The 20,141-nt window shown below is 50.3% G+C and overlaps 1 protein-coding gene across 1 annotated transcript in view; it reads left to right on the top strand.

Annotated features, from left to right (window-relative positions):
• SND1 (staphylococcal nuclease and tudor domain containing 1) overlaps positions 1-20,141 on the top strand; it is a 434,812-nt gene that overhangs the window by 44,586 nt on the left and 370,085 nt on the right. The window contains exon 10 of the mRNA XM_065422299.1: positions 5,117-5,230. Within this exon, the coding sequence (XP_065278371.1) occupies positions 5,117-5,230 (114 nt within the window). The remainder of the gene's footprint in view (positions 1-5,116; positions 5,231-20,141) is intronic.

The following is a 20,141-nucleotide window of genomic DNA, read 5'->3' as shown; positions in this document are numbered from 1 at the left end:
CTGCTAGGCAAAGTTCTTTGGCTGGGTGCACACACCCAAGCAGAATACGTGGCTCTCACATCTCGAAGAACAACACTTGCAGGCCGGTAACCGTTTTGTCCTACCAGTCTCCTTCCTGCCCCACCCTTTGCAAGAGAGAGTAGCTGGCACTCAGAATGGATGGTGTCTCCTGCAGTCCGTGATGGAGATGGAGCTTGTGCCTATGGCTGAATGGTGGACTCCCAAGTTTCTTCTGCCTGCCCCATGACTCCTTCCCAGGGGACTGCTACCCATGCAGTCACCCCAGCTCCTACTGGCTGTGGAGCAGGAGACAAAGCGTGGGCCTCTGACTGATTCCCCTGCCTAGCATGGCTGACCGTGCTATTGCCGTGGGTTCATTCATCCGGCCTCGGGGGAGGGCACCTGCGTCAGCGCATGGTGTTGTCTAGCTGTTTGCAATGGGAGTTCCCCAGTACTCTGTTAGCCACTGCAAGAGCCATTGACAGATTCTAGCTCAATTGCCATGGAAATCTGCCTGCCACAGGGCATGCGCTGGCGTATTTTATTACAGTAGTGCCAGCTGCACCCAGAGCCCTGCTGTGCTGTGTGCGCGGTACACGCTCTTGAGGAGACAGTCCTTGTCCCGGTCTGAACAGATGAGATAAGTCGGGGGGGGGGGGGGGGGGAGTTGAGCAGAGGCACGGAGGGGATGGACTTGCCCCAAGGCATGCTGCAAGTCAGTGGGAGAGCTGACAATAAACCCAGATCTCCTGAGTCCTAGCTGTGCTGCTGCTCTCTGAGCAGGAAGGTCCCCCAGGGTACGTCGGCACTGGAATAAGACCTGCAGTACAGCCATGGCTAGCCCAGGTCAGCTGGGATCGCCATGCGAGGGTACAGATTGCTGTGTGGACGTTTAGGCTTGGACTGGAACTGGGCTCTGGGACCCTCTTCCTCATGGGATCCCAGGGCTCAGGCTCCAGATGCAGCCCAGATATCTACATGGTAATCTTACAGCTTTGTGAGCCCGGGCCAGCCTCCAGGGATTAATTGCCGTGTAGAGCAGGGGTGGGCAAACTTTTTGGCCGGAGGGCCACATCTGGGTATGCAAATTGTATGGCGGGCCATGAATGCTCACGAAATTGGGGCTGGGGTGCAGGAGGGGGTGAGGGCTCTGGGGGTGGAGCCAGAAATGAGGAGTTCAGGGTGCAGGAGGGGGCTCTGGGCTGGGGCAGGGGTTTGGGGTGCGGGCTCCATCTGGAAGTGTGGGCTCTGGGGTGTGGGAGGGTGCTCCGGGCTGGGGCAGGAGATTGGGGCATGGCAGGGTGAGGGCTCTGGCTGGGGGTGCAGGCTCTGGGGTGAGGCTGGAATGAGGGTTTGAGGTGCAGGAGGGTGCTCTGGGCTGGGACTGAGGGGTTCAGAGGGCAGGAGGGGGATCAGGGCTGGGGCAGGGGGTTGGGGCACGGGAGGGGCTTCAGGGGTGCAGGCTCTGGGCGGCACTTACCTCAAGCAGTTCCTGGAAGCAGCGGCAGGTCTCCCCTCCGGCTCCTATGCAGAGCTGCGGCGAGGCGGCTCTGTGCGAGGGGAGACCTGCCGCTTCTTCCGGGAGCCATGCAAAGCCGCAGCACGTGCGCACAGAGCGGACCCCGACCGGAGCGTGGGAGCAGGGCTAGCCTCAGGCCGTGCTCCCCAGCGGGAGCTCGAGGGCCATATTAAATCGGCTGGATGTGGCCCGTGGTTTGCCCACCCCGGTGTAGAGGTACCCCAGTGGCCACGCTGCCTTGATGGAGTTCTTGGTCGGTCGGTTACACAGTGCACTGTGCTTTAGACTGACAGGCTCTGCTCTGAGGAGCTAACAGGCCAAGGTGGGAGGTGCTCAGGTACCCTGGTGGTGATGGACTAGCCAGGGTGGAGCACCTGGGGGAGGAAAGGTGGGGGAGTAGGAGAAGACCTAGAGCAATAAGGTCACCGGCTGCTCTGGTTAGTACAGTGCCTGGAGAGGGTCTGCAATAAATGGAGGGAAGGGCTGGGGTCTCCTGCAGGGGGTGGAGGCCTGGCAGAGCGGGTCTAGGGGGGTTCAAATATAGGGGGCAGCTCAGCTCTGCAGGCCTGGCAGGTGAGGACAGTGAGTGTAGGCTGGAGGTGGCTGGGTGTGGTAAGTGGCTATTCTGCAGCGTTGTGACCGGGTTGGAAGCTGTGGGGGGGTCAGCGGAGGAGCGAGCAGCTGCCGCAGCTGAGATCTGGCAAGAGGAGTTGGTGGGGGAATGGAGATGGGTAGGGAATAAAGCCATCAGGATGGAGCCATGGTGAGTGGGAGGCAGAGGCTCCTAAAGCACTGAGTCTGGGGGGTGGGGGCGCAGGGCAGCGAGCTGCTGTATAATTTTCTGTAGCTTCAGTCCATCAGCATTTCCGCTACTGCAACTCCCTGGCAGTGTCTCTAACTACTCCACTAAGCTTCCATGGATCCAGAGAGCTAGGGTCAGGTTTCTCTTGCTTCAGGAAGCTGGAGTGTCCTCCACCCCTTCCTTGGCTTCCTAGCCCTCTGCTTCCCACCCTCCGTCACCTTGCCAGGCTCTCAGAACTCTCCATGGGCTCATTCCGCTCTGCTGCTCTGCGTTCGCATCCCCCTTGCTGTGCTCCTCCCATCCTGGCCTCTGTACCCCATCTCCTGCAGCTGTGCACACTTGGGGAATTGTCCCTTGCTCATGCTGCCCTGCGTAGCTTGTGCTTTCCTCCCTCTACTCCTCCAGTCCCTCTGAGCCACCAAATCGTTTCCTCTCCATGTTCTGCTTCTAAACACTCCTTTGTTCTCTAGTTTCTGTCACTCCCTGCAAAGGCCTTCAGCCTGCCGTGTGAAGGCTGCACATTGTATATTAGAGAATACTAGTTCCCTGCAGTTGTCCTGGAAAGCTCCTGCATGTCGCTCCTTGCTGGGCGATTTAAAAGCTGCCGTTTGTTCTCCTGTATAGTAACTTATGGCAAAAACGGAATGCTAAGGCTGGAGGAGTTTGTTCTGACTGCTCCAACCTGCCGGTAATGCAAGAGTCGGTCAGCATGCATATTAAATGATACGTACTTCTAAGGGCTGCATATACCTAGCAACTGCACGATCATAGTGCCATAACCCTCATCACGTCCCTTCCTTACTGTGTCTACTCCAGCCACCATGTCCCGTGTCAGTTCAGGTCAAGTACAGCTCATCTGGCTGTTCTCGAAGCCTCCTCGCATACTTTTGGGCTCTGTAGAAATAAATAATGCGTGTGGCAACGATGTAATGCAGCTCAGGATTTTCCCTGCTGGATCAGACCCATAGCCCACTCAGCTTGGGGTCCTGCCTCCAATGCTGGCCTCTCCTGATGCTTCAGAGGAAGGTGAAAACACATGTATGTGCCTGGTCTGTTGTGCAATGTTGTACAGAGAGGGTGGGAACCCTTCCTGACCCCTACAGCAATGTTTATGCCCAGAAGCATGAGACTTGATTACTCTCCTCTTAGCATGCGGCCTGCTTCGGGGAGGGTTCTGTCAGCAAAACCAAAAAGCCAAGTCCCAGAAGGGGTTGAGGCCATTGGTAATAAAGCTCCCTGGAGGACTGTTATCTCGGCTGAAGGAAGCCCAGACAATCCTTAGTGTCTGTTTTAATTTTGATTCATATAATCCTGTTATCCCTTTGACTAAGCACGTTTTGAGAGATTGATGTGCTTGCTGGGGCAAAAGGGCTGCGAGTTACAAAAGTCTGTTCCTTTTTATTTCTCTCCCATTCCCCACATGTATGTGGTGGAAGTGGCAAGGCTTTGGAGAGCTCCAGATTCTGGGTGAGAAGGGTCTGTCAGGCTTGCAAATGTCTGCTCGCACACTTGCCCAAGGCACCTGGATTTCTTTAATTGGTAAATAAAATGTTCATTTTTATCAAGATGTGGGGGTGGATGGGTAGATTTTTTTACGCTGGAACTTGGTAAATATTTGTGCCAGTTCTGCAAATCCCATTTAGACATGCCTTAGCCTTGATGAAAATCACCTGAATTTTGCTGCAGTTCAGATCAGATCAGAACTGTAATGTTGCATATGATAAAAATAGCTAAAAAATTAAAATAAAAAGCCCTGCAGCATGTCCCACTCTGGGCTGCTAGAATCCTGCCCCGCTTCGCCACCAGTCTTCCTAGTGTTTGGTTTGTTAGTTTGCTTTGGTCATCCCTGGAAGCCCCAGCCCAGATGAGAGCCCCAATGTATTAACCACTGTACAAACATGTAAAAGACAGTCCTTGCCTCACGCTGGCTGCGTTCCAGGCCCCCACCTCTCCACAAGTAAGCTCATCTCAATTACTGATATCTTCATGTGAGCGCTCTGCCTGTATTGATATCATGGTACCTAAGGGCTTCATTCCAGACGCCAGACTCCGTGTGCTAGGCACTGTACATGCAGAGAGAGGAATAGCACAGGGTCCTGTAAAATCTTGGCTGCCGGCTTGAATTTGCTCTGTCTTATTGCCTGCTGAGAGACTCGAATGTTGCCAGTGCCTGATGCTCTTCCAGTAGATTGAAGCAATGCGTTCTTCCTCCTGATTGCCTTGCTGTGGGTGAGAAGTCCGGTGTCCGACATTAATAGGAGAAGGGGCCAGTCCCTGAGGTGGCAAAGTTTATGCAGGGTCATGGCCAACCCTGGCATTGTCATGCTTTTAAAGTGCCAGGGCTGTCTGCGTATGCTAGAGACACGGGCTGGCTGAGTTCCAGTCCTGTAGAACCAATAGCGCAGCCAAATCCTCAGGGCACTCAGGTAGGAACATTGAACAGCACGGCCACCTACTACCTCCTTTCTAACTCAGCATCATGTTCCCTATGGCAACCAGAGTTTACCGGGGCTTCTCAAAGCCTTTGGGGACTGTATTATGCCCAGTGTCACCCTCACCAGGCTTAGGGGCTGGACTGTGTTGCCGAGCACCTACAGGCTGAAGTGCCTGGGCTGAGGAAGGCCAGCACTGGTTTTGGCGATGCTGGTGAGGTGGGTGCCTGGTGGGTTCACGTGCGTGCTGGGACCTGCAGGCTGCTGGCCTTGCACCTGGGGGTTGGATGCAGCTGAGATGGATGTTGGACTCTGCTTGTGCACAACCAGTATTCATCTCTGTATCTTCCTCCTCATCTCTAGGTGATGCAAGTGCTAAACGCAGATGCCATTGTGGTTAAGCTGAACTCTGGAGACTACAAAACAATTCATCTGTCCAGCATCAGACCACCTAGACTGGAAGGAGAAGGCACCCAGGTAAGGTTCCTTTGGTCCTGTGCCCTGTTTGCAGGCCAGGTGACTTACTTCAAGTGTAAATTAGGACTGCGGCTTGGGGAGGGGATGAATCCCTGAACACAGGATGGCTTCTGAGTTCCCCCATGACACAGGGCAAAGCCTCTGGCAGCTCCTGGCACCTCCATCCTGCGAGGGTGTTGCCGTTCTGACTGCTCGTGTCCGTGTGTGGGGAGATGCTGTACGGAAGATGTGACTCTTCCCGAAAGCAGGTAGTCTCCTGACCACCTGCTGCAGAACCCCCACAGGAAGGGGTTCCAGCGTGCCACACCCATACTCTGGGGTAAGGTTTTCCATCACCTTCAGCGTGAGCCTCCCTTTCCTCAGCTTCGGCCTCTTTCTCATGGAGAAGGATCTCTGCCTAGAGGGTAAAGCAAGAGGGCTTTCTGCTTGACCTTGGGTGAGTCGATTGCCCCTTGCCGCCTGTGTCCGTTGCCCCCCCCCCCGTGCCCATACAGGGGATCTGTCTACCTCACAGGGAGTCCGTTTGGTTTGTGAAGTGCTTTGAGACTCTGGGATGGTAGGTGCTACAGAATTGCCAAGTGTTACTTGAATGGTGTTAAAGGACTAGCCCAGGGTATGGTCACTGTTAACAGGAAACCGCCTGGAGCTCTCCTCGTGTTGAGAAACGTACCCCTGGTGTTGATATAAGCAGGTGTGTGCACAGTTCCAATGGAGCCCGCTTTTCCAAAGTTCCTCGCTCCTTGTATAGCTTGTCTGTAGGGGTTCTATGCAAGCGATGGGTGAACCCAGAGAATCCCAGTCAGTTCAGCGACCAGTCTTTATTCCACTGATGTTTCTAATATTTCTTAATTAAAAGATGAGAAATCCAAGCAACATTACAGAGGGAATGAGTGAGAACATGTTAAATCCTCCTGGTTTTTCCTCCTTCCTTCCTCTTGCTCAGCAGGGCTATGGCAACAGAGTTCCTTCAACTGGGAGGGAGACGGGGATGGGATTATTGTTTAACTGGGGGGAAAATGATCATGTCTCAAGAACAGCCGGTTGAAGCTGAACCCGAGCAAAACAGAGGTGAGGCTGGGGGGGTAGAGGAAAGTATTTTGAGGAGTTGTCGGCCATGGTGCAGTCTCCTTTGATTGAAGGGACACACCCCCACTTGGTCAATTCAGTCTGTAGTCTAGGAGTTCTTTTGGATTCCTTGCTGATGCTGAGCTCTCACATCGCAGCAGCTGCAAGTGATGCTTTCTACCCTCTCTGGTTGGCTGGGAGTCCCCATGCCATCCTAGTGGGCGAAGACCTGGCTCAGTTGTTCATGCCTATCACCGCTCAGTTGGACTACAGCAAGGCATGAATCCTTCCACACTTAGGAAACTCCAACTAGTAGTAACTCAGCAACGTATGCTACCACAAACATATCACGCTTGTCCTATGCGCTCTACGCTGGCTTCCCGCTGAACTTCAAATCAAGTGCAAGGTCTTGGTCATTACCTTCAAAATGCTCCATGATCTGAGCCCAGGATACCGAAAAAGAGGTTGACTGTGGTTCTCTGGCCCAGTGGAATGCTCTGTAATATGAGTAAAGCTCGTCTGTGTGGGAGACAGAACCTTCCCTGGGGTGGTCTGAGACGGAGGGGAAATTCCCCAGGAGCTAAAGACCATCACAAACTTCACTACCTTCCAATCCAAGGGCAAGGCCTTCTTTGATAGAAACACAGCAACAGGTGCGCTTGTTTCAAAAACCCAAACAAACTACCAAAGCAGACACTCCACTGCACACGCTTCTGCCCTTGGGGAGCGGATTAGAGAACAAACCCTGCGTGACAGATATGTAGTGGTGTGGCTTAATGCACCACTGGAAGGAGCTCAGATACTAGTGATGAGAGCAGTATAAAACAGATATCAATGAGAATAGAACAAGTGTCCCCACTGAGACAATCCCATTTCAGTGCAATTCTAGTTATGCCTTCCTGTGCAGCCTCTTCTCTGCTTTAGTGTTTTGTGCTCGTCTCTCCAGTCAAAGGGTTACAGCACCCACAGCCATACTTAGATTTGATTTTAGCACTGCAGAAGGCTGCATGTGAAGTGCCGCAGAGATGGAGCTCTGTGTAAGCATTATGCTTAAGAGCAGTGCTGTAGCTAGGGCTGGCAAAGTGCTCAGTATCCGTGCCTGAAAACAAGGTCTTGGAGCTCCCCATAATACCCCTTGGGCTGGAGTGTCTCTTATTGTTCCCAGCCCAATGGTTTTGAGAATTCCATGAGGGCCCCGGGTTAGTGACAGGCTTTTTGAGACCTCGGGCAGATTTCAAACTCTCTTGTTCTCTGGCTCGTTTGACTTAAAACATCAGACTCACGTGGACTCGTTAATCAGAGCAAGGTGTCCATCGCTGGTTTAAAAATCCTGATGCTGAGGTCTTTGGGAAATGGTACTGTGCACGCCCAGTCCAGTTGCACTCATTTGAACCTATCTCCATTTGAGGCCTCTTGTAAGTAAGCATGAACTGTATCTAGAACACTGTGCACTGAACCGTAGCACTTAATATTAATGTGAAGGCATTGAAATTCTCTCACACACAGCTGTGCGTTCCTCAGAGCTTCCTGCTTAACCCATGCTGTTTCAAGGCACTGGAATAGGTTCTGATCCTGTCTCTGGCGCAGACTCTGTCTAACTCTGTTCCCTGTCTGTAAAATGTAAGGGCTGTGGTGATGGGGGCCTTAGATTCTGCCCTGTTTCCCCCTTGTTGCATCTTGTCTGTAAGTTCCTGGGAGCAGGGATCATGTCTTTTATATTCTAGTCGCTCCCAAGGGCCTCACAGTAAACTCTAAATTCCAAATGCATTTAGTGCTTGTAGCTGAATATGGTCACCTATTCACATGGCTGTTGTGATTCTCTAGCGACGAGCCCACATAGTAGGAGTTTATTCCATAGTATGATGCTGCATTAAGGTTAAGACTTCACATGCTTGAAAGTTAAGAATTTGTTTTCCTGTAGCAGCCTCTGCTCTGCATACACTCCCTGATCAGTGTGTTGTGTGGTGCAATTAGGGGAGCCCTACCTGGCTTGCTCTCTCATATATAAAGGCAAAACAGGCAACATCCAAAATCCTACGTGTGTTTAGCGGGTGGAGTTGGGGTTGCTGTGGGAACCAGCACTTGGAAATTCCTGACTTCTGCAATGTTGCATTAATTTGTATGCATGGAATCGTGAAAAACTTCCAAGATTAGATGGTCCCTCCTGCTGTTTCCTTTGCACCCTGGTGAATTGAGCATCCCATTTACATTGCAGGAGGGAAATGTGGCCAGGTTAGAGGGCATGGAGTGCCAGGAGCTGACTGGTAGGGGGAGCTCACTTTTCATAGATCACGCAGCCAGACGGGACCATTTCGGCCAGCGTGTCTGACCTGCTGTGTAACACAAGCCATAGAACTTCTTCACGATCATTCCAAAAGCAGGTCTTTCAGAAGCTTCCAACCTTGATTTAAAATTCAGTGATGAAGAATTCATTTCCTCACTTAAAGTACCATGTCCTCCAGAGCACAGGGGTTAATGTCTTTCCACTCTTCTGGGACACTGTCCTCCCCTCCTTCATCTCTACTTGGTCTGCAGATGATTGAAGTCTACTGCTGAAGTGACCTTCTAAACGTACCCCTTGCAGCCCTGAAATCAAGGTCCACGATCAAAAGCAGGATTCTCTCCCCACCGTCAGGGCTCAGATTGCATTGTGTCCTAACCCTCCGGCAGTGTTATGCTGCCACTTCCCTTCAAAATGCTTGGGTGTGTGTTTTGTTCAGCCTCAGAGGCTGGAGTTGCAATTGGCTGTGTTTGGGAAATACAGTGTCCTACACAATGGCACATGTGTGCTGACCTCTGGAGCTCTGGCCTAATACAGGGGTTTGGGGCCAGCAGTACGTGCTGCTTTCAGATGGGAGATTCCATTTGAAACAAGCACAGGGGCTGACAAGATCCCAAAGGTTGCATCTATGTGCTGTGTGTATGGTTAAAAACATGCCACAAGAACCGGAAACAGCCTCTTGCTCTCACCCAATGTGCTGGCCCTTTCCCGGCTTCTGACAGCAATGTGGTAGTGATCAGTCCCTTCATACATTGCACCTCTGCAGCGTAGACAATGGGATTCTGAGATACGTCCATATGAGCAAACACCTGTTTTGACCCTTGTACCCTAATGATCACTGCATCCAGGTGTGTAAAACAACCAACTTCCCAGGTCTGAATCGCCATCTAGCCAGGACACTGCTGAGTCCCCCACGTGTCTGTATGATTTGCTTCCCCACAATTGACATTCTTTACCTGCAGCCAAGTAGCCCTTGAACTTCAATCTGTTTCCATCTGCTTGTGCCTACTGCTTCCTTCCTCTGCCACCGGCCTGGACTGCTGAGACCAGGTAGCCTGTGTTTGGTGCTCCTCCCTTCCTCCTTAGGTCCCTCTGTAAAACTCCCTTCAGGGCCCACAAGGGCTAACCCATGTCATAAAGGGCTGTTACCTGCCTCATCCTCTGGGTCACCAGGCCCATGTCTTTGGTTAGATGGCACGCTGCTCAGGCAGAGGTTCCCAAACTCTTTGCCAGCATGACCCCATTTGAATGAAGTATTGCTTGCCAGCACCCTACACAGCATGGAGGGTGCCAGTTTGAAGAGCAAACTGGTGTCCTTGCATGCACTGTGCGTGTGAGGTCACGCTGCACGAAGGGCACCATTTCCTTCACAGTATGACCTTGAATGGTGAGGGCGAGGTCATGCTGGGTGGAGGATGCCATTTCCTGGAGCAGAATGGCGCCCGCCATGCATCCTGGCCTCGCACACACCGTACATGCAAGGTCAAGGTGTGTGGAGCAAAGGGACGTGCTCCGCATGTGAAGGATCGCAACCCACGGTATGGGAACGGCTGTGCTAAGGGCTGGTGCTCAGTCTGTGGTGTGCCGTAGTGAGCAGCGTTTCAGCTTGCTCAGTAAATAGCAATTTTTCAGGAAACTCCTCTAGTTCTTGGTGTAAGCTGCAGATTACACTGTTTGCCAGAAGCTGGGAAGGGGCAACAGGAGATGGAGCACTTGATTCCCTGTTTTGTTCATTCCCTCTGGGGCACTTGGCATTGGCCACTGTGGGAAGACAGGATTCTGGGTTAGATGGACCTTTGGTCTGACCCAGTACGGCTGTTCTTACGTTCCTGTCATCTAGCTCCTGTCAGAAGGCCTAGGGCCGTTCATGGCTCAACTGGATTGTGTGTTAATAGACTATAGGCTCTTCGGGGCGGAAACCATTGTTCCGTGTGCATAACGCTCCCAGGACAAGGGGGCCTCCGTGCAGCTGATGGGTTTGGGGAGCCTCCTGTAATAGAAGTAAATGAAATCGATCCAGCTTTTTCAAATCACTGATCCTGATCAATCACTGGCCTCTGAGCTTGAGCTCCGTGCAGGGCAAACCAGCACATCTGGTTACTAGCCGGGAGCAGGAGGTGAGACTGAGTGAATGCTGGAACAGCTTGCTCTCTTGGGAATGTCATTGGGAGCCTCATGCCTACAGAGATGAATAATTTCTAATAACTCTGAGCCTGGGCTGCAGGGTTCTGATTGTGGTCGCTGCATTTAAAGACACGGCCATTTCAAAGGGGGGTGGGGGAGGATTCTTTGGTTGAGGGGAGGCCTCTGAGATAACTTGGATCCTCCTCTGCCTTGCAGTGCTGGCTCCTGCTTTTGGCAGGGGCAGGCTAGACGTGGAGCCTACTGGAGAGCGACAGTCATAGCAATTAGAGGGGAAATACCTGTCTGGCCGGTGCATCCATCCCCATGGGCTGGGAAAGTTCTCCACGGTGCCTTCTACAAGGCTTCGATCTGATTGTTTGAAGTGCCTTGAGCAGTGGGGCTTTAGCGCTTGTCGCTGGAGACCCTCCACAGCCTCCTGCATCTTGCTGTAAGGGAAACTTCCTGGGTATTTCATCCTGCAACTCCTGGCGGTGCTGATTTGAGTGTCTGTTCCGCTCCCACTACAGGGTGGTCTGTTACCACTTTCCTCCCTCAGCCATCACTCTGCTGAGGTCAGTGCCATGTCTAACTGAGCTCCCTGTTTCTATTAAATCCCTCCAGCTTTGGTCATCTCCACTGCTATTCTCTGAACTCGCCTTTGCCTGCCTCTCGCTGGTGTAGGAACCAAGAGTTCCTGCCAGAGCTTTGTGAGCCAGTATTCTGCCTGCCCTGGGAGGAGTTTCTGCACATGTAGCTGCAATTGCATGGGCTTCTAGGCCCTATCTGTCAGCGTAACCTCTCATTTGCAGCAGCAGCATGTCAGGTGACTGCACAGTAAGTGCCCCTCACATCTGTGCTTTGGGTTAGTTCTACCTCAGCTGCATTAGCTCGCATTTGCACAGGTTGAATCTTATTTATTTCCTGCCCATATTTTTTTGTTTGACTTCTCTAGCCTCAGTGGTGCTTACATGGCTGCCTAATTACCTGTGAATGTAATTAATGGGGTGTTTACCCCCTCCTTCCAGGTCGTTAAGGTTAAATAAGGTGGGACCTCAGCCAGGTCCTTGTGGTGCCCTCTGGCCACCTACACTAATTGGCTGTTGCCCTTTATCATTACATTTTCAGTCCTTTAGTCAGTATGCCGCCATGTGACCAACCCTCATAAATGTCATTTTAAGATCATGCTGTAGCAGTTGCTGTGCTGGAATCCAGACATTAAATCCTCCCTGGCCACGGGCACAGGAGAAGAACCTGAATGGACTGGAGTTCAGTAATTCTCTCCAAACAGCATCCGGTTTCTCAGAGGGTGCTCTACACTGGACGGAACACGCGGTCCCTGCCTGCAGGAGTCGGCAACATGTGGCTCAGATGTGGCTGCTAACGACCATCTAGTCTATGGGATGACAGCAACTTTCAGTGATGGGATTAGCGTGTTTTCTGGCAGGATGTGAATGCACCTGCCCTGCCATGAGTTTGCCAGGTGAGGACTCTGGCTTCAGTTCAGTTTTAAAAAGTTAATGGTTTGTTCTTGCTTTCCAGACTGGGGAAGCTTTCAAAGCCACTTACCGTAACTGGCATCCCCAGTATGTATGTGCTGGGCGGGGCTGTGTTGCATGCTACACACTTCTTCTGTCTCCCCATCTCCACTTGGCTGTCAGTCTTAGCGACCGGCCCCTGCTGACCAGAATGCCCTGTCCCCTTCGAGCGGAGCTTTGGCACCTCTTCCATATCTCCCTTGGCAGCACAGGCAAGACACTCGATTTCGGCTCGGAGGACCTCCCTGCAGAGCAGGTCCTAGAGGCTACTGGCTGGCATTACCTCTGGAGTAGGCTGGAACTACAGGATGGCTAGCACTCTTGGGCAGTATGTTTCTATTGTGGAAGCGCCTATAATGTGCTGCCCAGGCATATGAAGAGTCTGCTCTGCAGAGCTTATTTTGTTGCTTCCATTGTGGGACCGCTTTCCCGATCTGGATCTGGGCTCGATTTACAAACCAGCATGTGCAGTCCCTGAACCAAAAGGCTTAATCTTAAAGACCAAAATCAGAGGCAGGGTAGGGGGATACTAGCTACAAGCAAAGTGCTCAGGACAGGTGGGAAGGATCTGGTTAAGGCTAAATTTATTGTGTGGTTTATTGGGTTGGTGGTTGGTTATTCCAAAGGGCTCATCCTGTCTGGGCCGCAGCAGCACTCTTACAGTCCGTGCTTACTCTTGGTAGCTCCCTTGAGAGCGGTCCAGTCTTGGCAATCAGGGAGCTGCTCCCTACCTTCTTTCTGCAGAGTTCAGTATGCCCAGGCACACAAGTTCAAAGGCTCCCTGAAGTGGCTCTCTGGGCACGCACAGAGCTACTGCTGTCTGGGTGGACGTCTGACTGAGTGCTCCGATGCTTGAAAAGCCAGTTCAGCAAAATGCAGGCACCCTCGCTCGAGGAACCCTTCAGCAGCATCAATTCTAACAGCTTTTCTGGCTTGTTGTTGTTGTTCGAGCTCCATAAAACAGAGTAGGTGGTGAACAGTTAGTAGAGCCATGCTGGGGAGCGAGATCTCCATCCAACAGAATGCAGATTGGTCCCTAGGCACCTGATACAGTAGATGGAAACTGACAAACTGAAAATTCAGTGTAATAAAATCCTACAGCTTTTCATCTTCTGCCTTCATCACCCAGCGCGAAATGAATTCTGAGTGCAGGAGCTGATAGCATTTAATATCTCTATCGCTTGTCTGTCGAGGAACATAATATATTCAGATGAAACTGCACCCTCCCCACTGCCCGTATGCTGGGTCCGCAGGTGCGGCTCTGACGCCACGGCGCAGTGACAGTGACGAGCCCTGGTAGGGCAGCTGCCTCCCTTGTGAGATGAGCTCTCCGCTGAGGCAAGTCTCGTCAATAACTCACCACCCCGCTCCTCATTTTCACATCCCCTCTGATCATGTGCTTGGAGAGTCCTTGAGAAAGAGCGTGTCCATGATCCAGTAGCTGCGGGCTTTCTAGCAGCATCACCGGGTATAGGATCATGGCCTCTAGATATCGACCTCTCCTGCCCCCCTAGTTGCATATGCGTGGTGGTTGTTGCTAGTATATTTTTCCTCTTGGCAACCAGGGAAGAATCTGACGTCTTGGGGTTGATGCCACTTCACTAGCTACAGTATAACTATTGCAATTTATTATTGTAGGGTCTCTCCCTGCAATTTGCTCTTACAAATACCTAGAGGTGAGAAAATACCAGGAATTCTCTGTTTGCTATGTGTGCGCCTGCTATACTGAGAAACCCCAGACAGCCTCCCCATATGACCACCAGCTTTCTCAAAAAGCCCTGGGTTCGTGGCAGACCTGGGTGGCTAACCAATAAAAGCCCTGATGGACCAAGCCTGGGGGGAAACTCTATAATGGCACCCCCTTTCCTTTAATGCGAAAGGGGCTGACGCCTCTGCTGATCACAGCTGCAATGGTATCACATGGGGGTAGCAAAGTCCCAAAGCATTTAGGGGTTTATAGGTTAAAATTGACACATCATACTCTACCTGGAAACAGCCAGGCAGGCAGGGCCTCTCAGAGCCACCTGTTTTAAGCCTTTTGTATGTGGAAGTGTGGGGTCAGTGGGCCCATTCGTGTATTGAAAGATGTTATGAGCTGACCTTTGTACATCAGTTGGAATGTGTAGGGACCTCCCCTATCCTTGAACATGCTTAGGCACGTTCCTATGTCGGTGGGGCCATAGTATGGCCAGGATTTTAGCAGCACGAACAGAGCTTGAACCTGTAATTCTCCATGGGTGGTGGTGGTGATGGAGGCAAGAGCTCTGTTTATGCTACACCTTATGTTTCCGCCCTCCACCGGTGGTGAACTGAGCCCTAAATTTGCCATGCATGAGGCAGAGCCTTAGGGTTTGGACACTGACTTTCGATTCTGTCATAGGCTGTGGCTCAAGGAGTTGTTTCCAGCTGACACAAATGAGCACTTAATGCTGCATAATGAGATGGCTGGGTCTAGTTAATAGACATCTTGGTGGGAGGTGGAAGCCCCGGAAGAGCTCTCTGTAAGTGGCTATTCTGGGTCAATGTGTATTGTCCCACTGACTTCATTTTCTTCCTCTTGACCTCGCAAAGTATTGGGGGGGTGGGTGGGGGGCAGGTGGGCCGAGTATAGATTTGATAGTCATGCTGCATAAAATAATTTTGATGTATCCCTGCCTACACGTGCTTCCAGCCTGGGGAGCTGGGATCCCTTTTTTTAGGTTTCTTTTAACCAAACCCTGCTTATCTCAATGCCATGTTCAGTGGAAACTTGATTTTAATTCAACTTTTTTATCAGATCCTCATTCCCTTGGACAGCTAAATTATAGCATCTCGTTAACAGTTTTATGTTCTAGAAAGCAACATTTGCACAACTGATGCAACAGCAATACAAATCCTGCTCCGATCCCACAATTTATCTAAATTGTTATCTTAATTGGTAATGCTTTGGGGGGGAAAAGCCAAACACATGGGCCCCAGATGTAAAGAGGAAAAACTGAGGGGGGTGGGGGGCATCCATTGCCTTTTTTTATTTGAAAGTAGGATATTTTCTTCTCTCGCTAATGCAGGGAACTTGATCTGGACAGAACAGCAGGGGTAAATAACATTGGGTTTGTGGATTATTGGCTGGCATGGTGGCTCGTCTTTTATATATGACGTGGACTGGTCAGCTCACCTGCCAAGGTCTAAAGATGACTGAGGTGCTGTGAAATAGGGGATTGGGGATTAAAGACTCCAAGGTTGTTCCTCCCTCTGCCACTGACTTGCTATGTGACCTCGGGCAAGTCTCTTAAATTGTCAGCTTCTCCATCTGCAAAACAAGGATAATATTGAGGCTTGATTGTACATAAGCGGAGTGATCACTGCTAAGGCAATGCCATATGTAGGCAGCTACTTCACAAAACACATCTTGCCACCCTCTAGCTGAGCAGGATATATCCTGCTTCAAGAAGGGATCAAGGAGATCCCAAGGTTGATTGAGGGGCGGCTGCATTAAGATAACGCACAGTGAAATTCTGCTAGACTTCCCCATCTCACATGATGCATGGTGGCAGACATGCAGCCCCAAAGGTGCTGGTATTTAGTCCTGACAAGGGTTTTGTCTAATTCCTCATCTGTCCCATCATTCAGCGTAGAATGACCTTTGTGTCCTGCTTTTGGCTTTTCTCAGCTCCCTACTTTTTGCTGCTTAGCTGCTGAAAGGCAAAGAGTAAAAGGCAGCAGCATTTGGGGGAAAGGTGAGTTTCTCCTGAACAGCACAGGGATGGGTGGGCACTGAAATATTTCACACACTTCTGTTTGCATGTGGTTTTATCTTTTATTCTGCTTCCCTGTGGTTCTGCAAAAGAATTAGTTTCTCTCTGCCATTTTTTATAGTTTCAGCCCATAGTCTCTGCCACACTTGAGCAAATTTTAGAAAGAGTAATATTTTACCCAAACCCCATTAAACTGCCGTACTTCCTCTCTGTTCCCTTTGCTGTCACTTGGTGATTATGAAGATATTTATGTGCAACTAGAAGCTCTTTTTATATATATTATAAATAATATATATGCATCTTTCCTGCTGGCTTCCTTCAGCAGGGCCACAATGCAGAATGGACTCCACCCCCATGGTAATACCTGGCAGAAGATCTTTAACAGTAGGTTAGCATTATCCCTGCTTTACAGATGGGGAACCGGAAGCACAGGGTGGGCAGGTGACTCATCTGGGACCACACACAATCAATGGAAGAGCTGTGGCTAGAACCCAGAGTCCTGTTCCACCCAGCTGTGCTGAGTTACTAGACTACATTGGACCAGAAAGTGTCTGGGCAGTGCTAGCCTGATGCATCTATCTGCAGCGAATCCATTGGGAACTCTCCTGCCATTTAACACTCATGGTAAAATTCGGTCCCATTTCGAATGCCATGTAACTTCATAGGTTACCATATCTTACAGCTATTGAGGCTGCTTACTAGAGGACTTGAAAAGTTTGGTCACTAACCAGCTAACTGGGATAGCTAACACACCCCCTTCCATGTCTCCTGAAATGTTCAGAGGCTGCTGATTTATCCTCCTCTTAGGTTTTAAAAATAGCTATTCAGATCGGATCAGCTCACACCCGGCTTTAACACTTACAAGGCATTTACCTCAGGACACAGGCTTCTCTTATTGTGAACGGTCCTATCCTAGGACTTGTGACTGCGAATCAGGTCTTGTTAACAGCATCTGAGGCTCAATCCTTTAAAACATGCCATCGTTAGGCAGCACAGCAGCCACTTGGCAGTGCCCGTATTCCATGTAACAAGTGGGGAAGCTTCACCCCTTCTGGTGCCTTAAGCATCTGGGTCACAAGAATCCGTTCCGAGCTAGTCCTGGGACAGTGACCGTTTCAAATTCTGCCTTTTGCTGGATTTTATTGAACTGTCTCAGACTACTTCCAAAAAAAAAGGATTGCACTTAATTCTCAGGCCTCTTCCAAATTAACATGAGAACTCCCTTGTTATCTCTAGATAATCCGGTTTGTAGTGCTTTTCCTAAATCAGCCCTGACCCTAACTGGGGCTTCTAGTAGCCTAAAACCTTAATGCAAAGCCTGCTTCTTTCACAGAAGATTGTTTCCCAGAACAATAAGGGCTCATCACTCATCGCTCCCGTTCTCTGCAGCCTGTTGGAAAGGCAAGGTTCAGGTATGCTGTTCTGAGGTTGCGTTGACTTGCAAGTTGTGGTTGGCTTGCTTTACAAAACCCTCAGGAGTTATTGAGATGACAGTAAAAGTAATCATGGCTGAGTCAGATGGCAAGTAAAAAGGGCTCTAGGGGTGATCCTGGCAATTACAGACCGGTAAGTCTAACGTCGGTACCGGGCAAATTAGTTGAAACAATAGTAAAGAACAAAATTGTCAGACACATAGAAAAACATAAACTCTTGAGCAATAGTCAACATGGTTTCTGTAAAGGGAAATCGTGTCTTACTAATCTATTAGAGTTCTTTGAAGGGGTCAACAAACATGTGGACAAGGGGGATCCGGTGGACATAGTGTACTTAGATTTCCAGAAAGCCTTTGACAAGGTCCCTCACCAAAGGCTCTTACGTAAATTAAGCTGTCATGGGATAAAAGGGAAGGTCCTTTCATGGATTGAGAACTGGTTAAAGGACAGGGAACAAAGGGTAGGAATTAATGGTAAATTCTCAGAATGGAGAGGGGTAACTAGTGGTGTTCCCCAAGGGTCAGTCCTAGGACCTATCCTATTCAATTTATTCATAAATGATCTGGAGAAAGGGGTAAACAGTGAGGTGGCAAAGTTTGCAGATGATACTAAACTACTCAAGATAGTTAAGACCAAAGCAGATTGTGAAGAACTTCAAAAAGATCTCACAAAACTAAGTGATTGGGCAACAAAATGGCAAATGAAATTTAATGTGGATAAATGTAAAGTAATGCACATTGGAAAAAATAACCCCAACTATACATACAACATGATGGGGGCTAATTTAGCTACAACGAGTCAGGAAAAAGATCTTGGCGTCATCGTGGATAGTTCTCTAAAGATGTCCACGCAGTGTGCAGAGGCGGTCAAAAAAGCAAACAGGATGTTAGGAATCATTAAAAAGGGGATAGAGAATAAGACTGAGAATATATTATTGCCCTTATATAAATCCATGGTTCGCCCACATCTCGAATACTGTGTACAGATGTGGTCTCCTCACCTCAAAAAAGATATTCTAGCACTAGAAAAGGTTCAGAAAAGAGCAACTAAAATGATTAAGGGTTTAGAGAGGGTCCCATATGAGGAAAGATTAAAGAGGCTAGGACTCTTCAGTTTGGAAAAGAGAAGACTAAGGGGGGACATGATAGAGGTATATAAAATCATGAGTGATGTTGAGAAAGTGGATAAGGAAAAGTTATTTACTTATTCCCATAATACAAGAACTAGGGGTCACCAAAAGAAATTAATAGGCAGCAGGTTTAAAACAAATAAAAGGAAGTTCTTCTTCACGCAGCGCACAGTCAACTTGTGGAACTCCTTACCTGAGGAGGTTGTGAAGGCTAGGACTATAACAATGTTTAAAAGGGGACTGGATAAATTCATGGTGGCTAAGTCCATAAATGGCTATTAGCCAGGATGGGTAAGAATGGTGTCCCTAGCCTCTGTTCGTCAGAGGATGGAGATGGATGGCAGGAGAGAGATCACTTGATCATTGCCTGTTAGGTTCACTCCCTCTGGGGCACCTGGCATTGGCCACTGTCGGTAGACAGATACTGGGCTAGATGGACCTTTGGTCTGACCCAGTACGGCCTTTCTTATGTTCTTATGTAATCTGGGACTTACTTGGTACATTTAAATGTTAATGGTTCCTCTGGCCAGTTAGTTTAGGCCTCTGTCTCCAGTTGGTTGCCAATGGCAGCATTCAGTGCCTCTCAAAGCATCTCTTAGGTGGCCTCAGCGATCCTAGCCTTAGGGCATGTCTACACGACAAACTTAAGCCCACCTATGTTAGGTCAATTTATAGCCACTGCGGTGGTTCATGTCCACACTATCTTCCTTCTGTCGGTGTGCATCCTCACCAGGAGCGCTTCCACCAACTTAAGAGGGGTGGGTAGGGCGTGGGCTGAGAGCCCGGGCTCTCGGCTCCATGTAGTTCCCCACTCCGTGCTGGGAGCCTGTCTGCCCCCTCTCCCGCCCTGCTCCCCGTCAGAAGCATGGCAGCCGCCAAGGCTCCTGGGGGCAGTCTGGTGCCTGAGCACCCCCTCCCCGCCCCTGGTGACAGCCTGAGCTGTGAGCGGCTTTGATAGCCAACAGCCGATGGAAGTAACTTGCAGTGTCTACACAGACACTGTCGCCCAAACGACACCAATATAACTCCACCTCCACGGGAGGTGTAGGGCTTATGTGGGTGTAGCAGGGCACTGACATCGGCGGGTCAAGGCTGTAGTGTGTACGCTGACATAATTAGGTCGACGGAAGTGCCTTACTTCGACCTAACTGTAATGTAGACCAGGCCTTAGCCTTGCCTCCCCTCTCCTGTTAGCTCTGCACTGAGCCTAAGCTAGGCCTCCCACGATGCTGCTCTGTACTCGCACCTCCTCACTGCTCACATCTTCTTGTGCACCTTTGCTTTGCACACATCCCTGTAACCAGCCCCCAGAATGCCTCGCACTGCCCTTGTCTCCATGTGCAGTTGGTGTGCGGCTGGCTTCTCAAGTTTCTGGCAGCCTGGGAATTCTGTGGAGCTCTTCTCTGAAAAACTGGCAGGCCTGAAAGCTCCAAGGGCTCCTTTACCTTCATCCTCCCCGGGGGAGTTTGCCCGCTCTGGAGCGCAAACGGGCTGTTGAAGGTCCCCCACCTGGATGTGGCCCCCAGTTCCCCTGCATGTTCCCTTCCCTCTAGCCACAGCCAGACTATTTACATGCTCAGTAACAATTCATTGCAGCCAACTGGATTCCT

This window comes from Emys orbicularis, chromosome 1, assembly GCF_028017835.1.
Source record: "Emys orbicularis isolate rEmyOrb1 chromosome 1, rEmyOrb1.hap1, whole genome shotgun sequence".
NCBI lineage: Eukaryota > Metazoa > Chordata > Testudines > Emydidae > Emys > Emys orbicularis.
This window is presented reverse-complemented; position numbering and strand designations above follow the sequence as displayed.